We start from the raw sequence: 9,148 nt of genomic DNA, 5'->3' as shown, positions 1-9,148 counted from the left end.
GCCCGGGTTGGAGGTGGTTTCGGGGTCGAATCCCGACACAACCAAGTTTAACACATCCACCCTTTTAATCTGCAACAGTCACTTGTATGTGGTTAACATAGTGTTTTTTTGGTGACGGTTTGTTTGTTTGCATTTGGGGCATGCAGTTTCGGTTGTAATCGTGATATGGTAATGGTTTGGTGTGGGTGGAGTTGATGTGGGACCGCCACGTGGGCCGGGCCGGCAAACCCGTCGGCCGTGGGTTCAACTCCCACCAGTTTCAATGTAATATATAACATATATATGGCATGTTTTGAAGTGGTTTCACCAGGGCTTCGGGTTTGTCGGGGGTGGCCTACACCCGATTCAATACGTTTTATGTTTTTGGTCGGAGGTTGGAGGGTCCGACGGGGTCATGGTCGCTGCAGCCCATTAATTTGTTTTTTAAATATATGCCAGGGGGGTAGCAGGGGTCATGGCCGCCACCCTATTACGTATATTTTATTTTTATTTTTATCAATAACGGGTCATTTTTTATTTTGTCTAATATAAGGGATATTAGACAAATTAAAGAGGCAAAAATTTTGTCCACTCTTGGGAGCTAAGATCCCACGCCAGTTGAAGGTATATTTGTAGGACACTTAAACCTGGCTGACTGCCCAACTTTGACTGGCTCTATCTCCTCCATACGAGCTTGGATTTAAATGTTGTTCACACTGTTGGAATCAGGGCGACGAGCACTTCGATCTAGTGCTGGTTTGGGAGCGTTTTGATCACTCTGAATTTTGACCATTTCTGAATCCTCTGGGACTTCTGCATGTGTCTAGAGCCACCTAGATCATAAGAAAACACAATTGATTGGTGGAAATTGTTACTTCCTCACTTTCTTTGATCACTATAGAAAAAAAGCTTGGGTTTACTTCTTGAAGCAGAATTTTGAAACTTTTGCAAAGTTCAAGGAATTCAAAGCCTTAATAGAGAAGTAAAGTGATCGACAGATCAAGGTATTGAGGTTAGATCATGGTGGAGAATATGATTCGGAGGCATTCCATGATTACTGTAAACAACATGGAATCATAATACAATTTACAAACATGTACACACCACAACAGAATGGTGTAGCAGAGAGAGAACATAACCATTATGAACATGGCAAGGAGCATGTTGAAACCTGAAGAAACTTGTCTAATGAGTATTCAACAGAAGGAGTTGCATGTGATGTTTATGTGATAAACATATCTCCTACAAAGGGTGTGATGAACAAAGTACTAGAAGATGCGTGGTCAAGTATGTCTTGCAACGTATCTCATCTCATCTCAGAGTGTTTGGATGTGTAGCTTATGCACATATGCCTAAGGAGCGAAGATGCAAATTGGATGATAAAAATGAAAAGTGCATATTCACTGGTTATAATGAGCAATCAAAATCTTACAAATTGTACAACCCTGTCACCAAGAAGATAATAATTAGCATAGATGTTGTGTTTAAAGAACAAGAGTTGTGGATTGGTAGTATATAAAAAATAGCTGATGCACAAGCACCATTAATGGAAGAGGATGATGTAGCAGAAAATGAGCAACAAGGATCAAAAGAGCAGTAGGGTACACAGACATTGTTTTTGCAAGTAGTTTGGATGATATGAAGAACACTTCTAGTTATGTGTTCCATCTTGGTTCAGGTGTGATAGCAAGGGCATCTAAGAAGCAACCTATTGTGACACTTTCGTCAGCAGAAGCAAAATATGTAGCAGCAACATGTCAAGCAATATGGTTAAGAAGAGTATTTGTTGGACTCAAGAAGAAACGACAAGGATCAACAACAATATATTGTGACAACACCTCAGCGATTGCACTATCCAAGAATAGTGTGTTTCATCAAAAGAGCAAGCATATTGATATAGATATCACTTTATTAGAGAACTTGTGGGCAATGGAGAAGTTCACTTGAAGCCTTGTAAATCGAGTGATCAATTCGCTGATATATTTACTAAGACATTAGAAAAAGATGTGTTTGAGTTTCACAAAAGAAACTTGGGTGTTAGAAGCCTAGCTGAGATATTGACCACCAAACATGTTTGAGTTGTCATGAGTCATGTCTTAGTTTAGCAATCGTAATTAAGCGGGAGTGTTAAAATAAGCTAATTACTCCCGCATGAGGAGTTGGTTAAAATTAGAGAGTCAATTAACTAAGTGTCAAGTAAAATCGAGTTAATTGAATGAATTTAGTGTGTGGTTGCATGTCGAGTTATTTTAAGTGAGTCGCTAATTGGAAACATATAAAGAGCCCCAACTAGTGTGTTTTATGTGTGAAATTTGTGTTTCACACTCACCAATGCATTTTGGTTTCTATTTTAAAATCCATTTGATGTTGCCATAGGTTAATAAAAACTAGAAAAAAACCAATTAGAACTACTATTTTTTTTGTTTTCAATAAACCCTAACACTATTTTTAAAAAATTACATTAAATCAGTGAGAAATAGATTAATCAGAAATTTAAAAACAAGATTCAAGTTTGTAATACAAATTTCACACTCACCAATGCATTTTGGTTTCTATTTTAAAATCCATTTGATGTTGCCATATGTTAATAAAAACTAGAAAAAAACCAATTACAACTACTATATTTTTGTTTTCAATAAACTCTAACACTATTTGAAAAAAATTACATTAGATCAATATGAAATAGATTAATCAGAAGTTTAGAAACAAGATTCATATCCATCGTGCACTATAACTTGTAATACAATAAATTATTTTGCTGAAATTTAAAGCAATAAAATTGAAAAAAAAACGGTTAAACTAACTATTTTGATTCTATTTTTGGAGAAGTTGATAATAAAATTTTGTGATTAATGGGTCAGAGATTTTCGTTACTAACAAAATTCAACACTTAAAAAAATGTCCCATCACTACAAACCTAAATTCAATAAAAAGGAATTAAAACATTGGAAAAAACGAAACTTACTTTTTACCGGAAGTTCCTATTTCCACCTCTATTAGTCCATTAATGAGCCCTGACATACGCTCTTCATAGCCAGATATAACGCGCGCGCAGTTATAGAGGTGGAAAAAAAATTAACGCTGTATTATATCGGGTCATGCAGGGCGCATTAATAGACTAATAAAGGTAAAAATAGGAACTTCCCTTTTTACCCATAAATCGTACATTTCATTTTATTATATATACATGTATAATCCGACCCCTACCTAATCTCAGTAACAAGATCATGTGATCTTCATGAGTTGTTCATCCAACAAAAGACACAGTGGCCGTCAAAATCTCCAACAGTTGTGCACACAAAAAGTATTCTACCTTTATCGTTATCTTGCAGGTCTCCCCATCAAAAAAAATCGACCTTTTTTATGCAGAGTCGTATTCTGCAATTTCTTCCAGTTTTTGTATTTATACATTGTCTCAATCTGTCTATTATTTGTGGGTTCTCGCCACTGCTTTGTCATACCCAGAGGTGTAAATTAATCTCCCGGACTCTTTATTATTGGTGATCGCCACTTCTTCGAAGTTTTGGTAACTACTTCCACATCTTCACCGATGGCGGTCCAATTGTTAGAAACCATAGAAAGCGTGCATTATAAGTTATATGTATGGTGAAACCATAGAAAGCGTGCATTATAAGTTATATGTACATGCAAAGGAAAAGCCGAATCGATCAATCGAATCGATAAACAGTGTACCGTGTTTACTTTTTCTGTACATGCAGCCACTCTGGTTTTTGGCCTGGTTAAGATGCTCATCATTTCCGTGTTATGGCCAGCCCTTGAACTTCCCCTTACCCATGAGGTCGCCCTCAAGGGCATTGAATCTCCAGATTTCTGATCCTGTCCATTTGGGTTTTGCTAGAAGACAAGGAGGATTTTGGGTTTTGCAGCTGCCGCACCATGGACACCCACAGGATAGATATTCTATTTCCCTCGTCAATGCAAACCGAAAAGGCGGAGGGTGAAATTGCGACAGTCGCCCCACGCGTCTCCAGCATAGTGGATCGTCTGCCGAGTCAAAAATTGGAAGCAGCTTATGTGCCGCAGGTGGTTTCAATCGGTCCTCTGCATTTCGGAAAACCCCGACTGGGCAAATATGAAACATTCAAAGACGAGCTCCCTCACATACTCGTTGACAGAGCTGGTCGCCCTCCCTTCAGTAGCCTAGTTGCAGACATGATAGTGCAGGGTAGTAAGATTCGGCAATGGTATGAGCACCTCCATATTTGTAATGACATGTGTGACGAGGAACTGGGTTGGATCTTGGCTCGCGACGGCTTATTCCTTTTGCGATTCTTAAGGTATGCTTTCCTTTACAACCCTGATGTTCAGATTTGGCAAAAAAGTCTCTATTACCACTACTATATATCATTTTGGATCCCAATTTTAACATTTTTGAGTCCAGGTTTATCCAATATTACAGTTCTGCAACCTTCAAATATATATATTTTAATATTGCATAGAACAGTCTAATCATATAATTTTTAAGAAATTATATTTAAAATATATTTTCTTTTAAATTAAAATATTTAAAATATTTTTTTTTTAAAATTAGTATAATTCAGTTATCAAATTAGCTTTGGGGATGGTTATTACAAACTTTATCTACTAATGCAGAATGACCGGAGGGAAACTAATTATTGAAAAAAGTAAGCTTTAATTCTGCTAAAAGTAAGCTTTAATTCTTGCTTTAATTCTTGCCAAATACCTCTTCGCCTTGAGTAGTTAACCTATTTCTTTGAGCTCTTAACCAAACTAATAAAATATATTTTTTATTTATTTTTATAATTATTAAATTTATTAGTTTTGGGGACTGTCATCACAGACTATTATCTACTAGCGCAGGATGACTCAAGGAAAACTAATCATTGAAAGAAGTAGGCTGTAATTTCTGCCAAATACCTCTACATCTTAAATAGTTAACTTATTTCCAAACAAATAAAATATAATTATTTATTTATTTATATACTTATTTTATATATATATATATAAAATGTAACTTCTATTTATAAAATATAATAGAGGTTACATCGGTAGATGCTTGTGTTTTCTGAGTAATTCGTATATGTGTATACAAAATTTGTTATAGAATTTCCATGTATAAAATTAGTTTGTAACATACTGTCACGATCCGATAAAAAGAGACTGAAAGCAAAGCTGTTTCTGGAAAAATTGTAAAAAAACCATAATTGTCTTCCAAGATAATCACTGAAATATATACATTTTGCTGATCTGTAGCTTGTAAATTGAAAATATAAACAATTTCAAGAAACTCCCTGAAACAACTACTTTTGCTTAAATAATTAACCCCATTGTTTAATCAAACCCAAGGGTTAAAAAAAATGTGCCTTTATCCGGATGCAATCCAATTTTCGAGAGGCGCCAACCTATGTATATATAATATGTCTTTTATATATATCTTTACTTAACACTTTTTATTAATGATATCTGCAAATAATATCAAACTATACCATACTTAACAGTAAAAGCCGTTTTCTGGGTTTCTGTATGGAACGATCATTATTGGTGGAATTGTAATATTGTGTTATTATTAATATAAATAAAATTGAAATTTGAAATGAAATAAAATATAGTATTTAAAAAAAATTATAAATATTTTTATTTTTTATATTTAACATTTAAAATATATTTAAATATTGATAAATCTATAAATTATTGATAAATTAAAAGTTAAATTTATTAAACTGCTTCTGCTTGGCTAAGAGCTCGTCTTCCTCAAAAACTAACGGCCCAAGACCCAGAGGCATCTGGCAGGAGTGATATGCTCCCTTACGGACCAGCGGGTTATTACAGGTGGCGTGGTTTTCCTTGGTTTTCCTTGAAAACATGAGTCAAAGACATTCTCGGATAGCAGCCAGAGATGGCTGTCTCACTGTTGGTTTAGTCAATTAGTAATGATATTGGAAATGAAGTCTGGTAAAACAATAAAGTTGAAATCTTGTATTATCTTTTATTGGGGTGAAAAATTAAACAGGATAGAGATAGAGTCTTTACAAAAATAACCCAACAATATACAAAATGCGAAAAATATATTTTATATTTATGATTTAAATTTGCTTCTAAAATATATATTTTTTCGTGTTGCTGTGGTTGATTTTAGGAAGATCTTCACCCGGGAGTCGGACTGTGATCAAGCAACTCGTTTTTTCTTTTTACGAAACCAGCTACCATCGGCGGTGGAGGAAGATATTATGAAACTGGAAAATCAAACTACCATGTTTGCAGCGGTGCAGGAAGATATTATGAAGCTACAAAATCAAATACCCATGTTTGCCTTACAGATGATCCTCCAATGGCAGGCAGGCACAGATCTTGATCTCAACTCAATTTTAAGACACATTTGGCACACGCTATCCCCTTTCCTATGCAAACGTGACAAGCTGGATTCATATGTTTTAGCCGCTCCCTCATTAAGGCCAGATTCACATCTTTTAGGTTTCGTGTATGAAAATATCATCCGCCCTTCAGATCCCACAGATCATGCAGAACACAATCGAATGTGGAAGAAAAAGAGGTACATGATCAGTCTCCCATCAGCTGTAGAACTCAGAAGAAAAGGAGTGAAATTCGCTGCGCACGTTGAACATCTCAACGAAATCCGTTTCGACAGCAAAACCTACACGATTCACTTGCCCACCATCGAAATGGACGAGAGAACAGAAGCTGTCATGAGAAATTTGGTGGCATTCGAGGCATTCGTTTGCAAAAAGGAAACGAAACCGCTGATGTGCTATGTGGACTTGATGGACCGCTTGATCGGCACAGCCGCCGACGTTGAGGTGCTGAGAAATGGCGGTATAATCCACAATGGCTTGGCCACCGACGAAGAAGTAGTGGGTGTCTGGAAAGGAATACGGAAAGCAGTGGGGAAGGGTAAGTACGAACCAATTGAGTCAGCCATTGATGGCGTTGCAACTTTCTACACGAATTACGAATATATAATGATATGTGGTGAACTGAGATATAAGTACTTTCCAAGGGCGTGCCTTGTAGCATCTACGTTGGCAGGATGTATCGTATTGCTTTTAAGTATATTGCAAGCCATTCTGTCGTGGGAGCAAGTCAGGCTTCAACAACAGAGTATGAAAAAATAATCGTATGTCGTCGGGTATTGTGATTGGATTTACTTGCTGAACTTTACATTAATTGCTTTTCACTGTATATGTTTGCCTTTTTTTGTATGGGGTGGCAAAACCATGGTTCCCACACCTTTTTTATCATTCGGGCAGGTTGAAATGCATCACTGTGTTATTTTTTCTATCCTCGGCGTCATTTCACTTCAGCGTGGCATGGCAGGGCATGGAAAGCTTCACAACCCAGTGACAGCGCTCTTTTCTGTCATACAAGTTGAAATGTATCAGTGCGTTTCTCTTACTGTACTTGGCGTCACTTCACTTCCCAATGGCATGGCATGGCATGGAAGGCTCACTTCCCCGTGGCAGGCAGGGCAGGGAAGGCTTTGTTACAGGTCTTAAGTTTTCAAATTTTCCTAGCTTGAAATCTGCAACTGTTAAGCGTTTTCAAGGTAGAATGCACTCTATGTACAGATTATTGTTGATATAAATTTGTATTATTTATGACCTTTGCATTCTAGAGCAAGCACTGTTTTGGTTTAAACTAAATAAAAATGTTTATTTTCAAACCACTGGCACCTATACAAAATTTAACACAAACTAGAGCATATTGAAGCAGAGAGGTTGATAGTGTCAAGTCTTTTATTAATTTTAAAATTACTCTTTTTTTTTTAATTTATAATTATTTGATATTATTTATTGATTTTTGTTTGTTTAATATCAAAAGGTACGAAGATAAGTTAGCAAGCATATAGTATTTTAATTTGGCATTGTCTACGGAAGCCCTTGAAGTTATTTCTAGGGACACTCTTAAAGTTATTTCTAGGGTAATTTTGTTATTTTTTTCAAAAAATTAAAATATAAAAGTATTTGAATATTTTTTATGGTGGAAATAGATTCAACAATTAATTTTTCAAGCGTAATAGCTATAATCTAGATTTCCTAAAATTTCAATTAAATTTTATGAAAAATCTTACCTAAATTTTTACTATTTTCCAAGCAAAATTATGACACTACACTACTCTTTAATTTAATCAAAATTTAAATCCAGGTGAAGTGTTAGGGAAGCGAATATTCCCAGCGCAAGCTACCACATGCCACTTCCTCCGTATATCTTGAGGCACCCAATGGCAATTCTGTGTCAAATCCATTTCTATGTTAAGAAGAATGAGGCAATGTGCAGGACTAATTTCTAATTATCTTTGAGAATAATGAGGCAATGGGTAAGACTAATGTTTAATTATGAATAACTGTGGAAGGAAAGCTGTAGTGTATTTAGCATGTGACTGGTAAGTGACATATAGTGATGTTTCGTTGGATGGTGACTTGGGCTCATCGCCACCGCCACCAGAGCTCCAAATTCCAAAGCGTGACGCCACCACTGTACCTGTAACGTCCTGAGGTCTCCACCCGATGTACGACGCGTTCGGGTGACGGAGAACCGTGGGCGCGCGCGCGGTTGAGGGCGAGCTGCGACTGGGCGGCAGTCATGCGACGATATGCGAGAGAGCGTTGGTATATATAACGCATGAAGCGTGGAGCGAGTGATATGAAGGCCGACCTACAACGTTAGCAAGCCGACGAGCTAAAACGAAGAACTGTGATAGCGTTGGGGCTTTGGGCAAGTCGGCTGGGCAGCCAGACTTGGCCCCAAGCCTTAGTATATATTGCTGAACGTTGGAGCGTTCAAAGGCATCAACGAACTTCGCACTTCTTACTTCGCTCTTGGAGTAGAATCACTTGTGCGCAGATTTAAGGGGAGATGAGCGCATAGCTCATGTGCTCCCATGGTAAGTCGCACTTGGTGAAGAGCTCTTGGTGAGGAGGTGAATGCGTTGGGCAAGGCGTGCCTGAGGTGATCGTGCGGAGGTGTTTGTGCGACGACTTGGCGTGGGTGTCTTGGCGACTCGGGTGAGCGTCCGCCCACCGTGCAAGTGTGCACGAAGGTGAGACAGAGGTTGGAACGGAGGTCGTAGAGTTGGGCAGGCGGTACTACGTGTTGTTCATACGATTTGGGCGTTTGTCAAGAGTTGGCAAGCGGGACTGCGTGTGGGCAGGGATACACGGTTTGGGCGTTT

General features: G+C 37.5%; 1 protein-coding gene across 1 annotated transcript; it reads left to right on the top strand.

The window, feature by feature from the left end:
* Nucleotides 1–3,538: 3,538 nt before the first annotated feature.
* Nucleotides 3,539–7,605, top strand: LOC149227017 (putative UPF0481 protein At3g02645). The gene is made up of 2 exons (XM_089377675.1): nucleotides 3,539–4,277; nucleotides 6,098–7,605. Exons 1-2 carry the CDS (start codon nucleotides 3,877–3,879, stop codon nucleotides 7,089–7,091), a joined length of 1,395 nt encoding a protein of 464 aa, XP_089233801.1. The 5' UTR covers nucleotides 3,539–3,876; the 3' UTR covers nucleotides 7,092–7,605.
* The last annotated feature ends 1,543 nt before the right edge of the window (nucleotides 7,606–9,148 follow it).

This window comes from Pinus tabuliformis, chromosome J, assembly GCF_031772625.1.
Source record: "Pinus tabuliformis cultivar Carrire ecotype Pingquan chromosome J, CPIR1, whole genome shotgun sequence".
In the NCBI taxonomy this organism is placed as follows: Eukaryota; Viridiplantae; Streptophyta; class Pinopsida; order Pinales; family Pinaceae; genus Pinus; species Pinus tabuliformis.
Note: the sequence above shows the minus strand (reverse complement) of the source record. Positions and strands in the feature narration are given on the sequence as shown.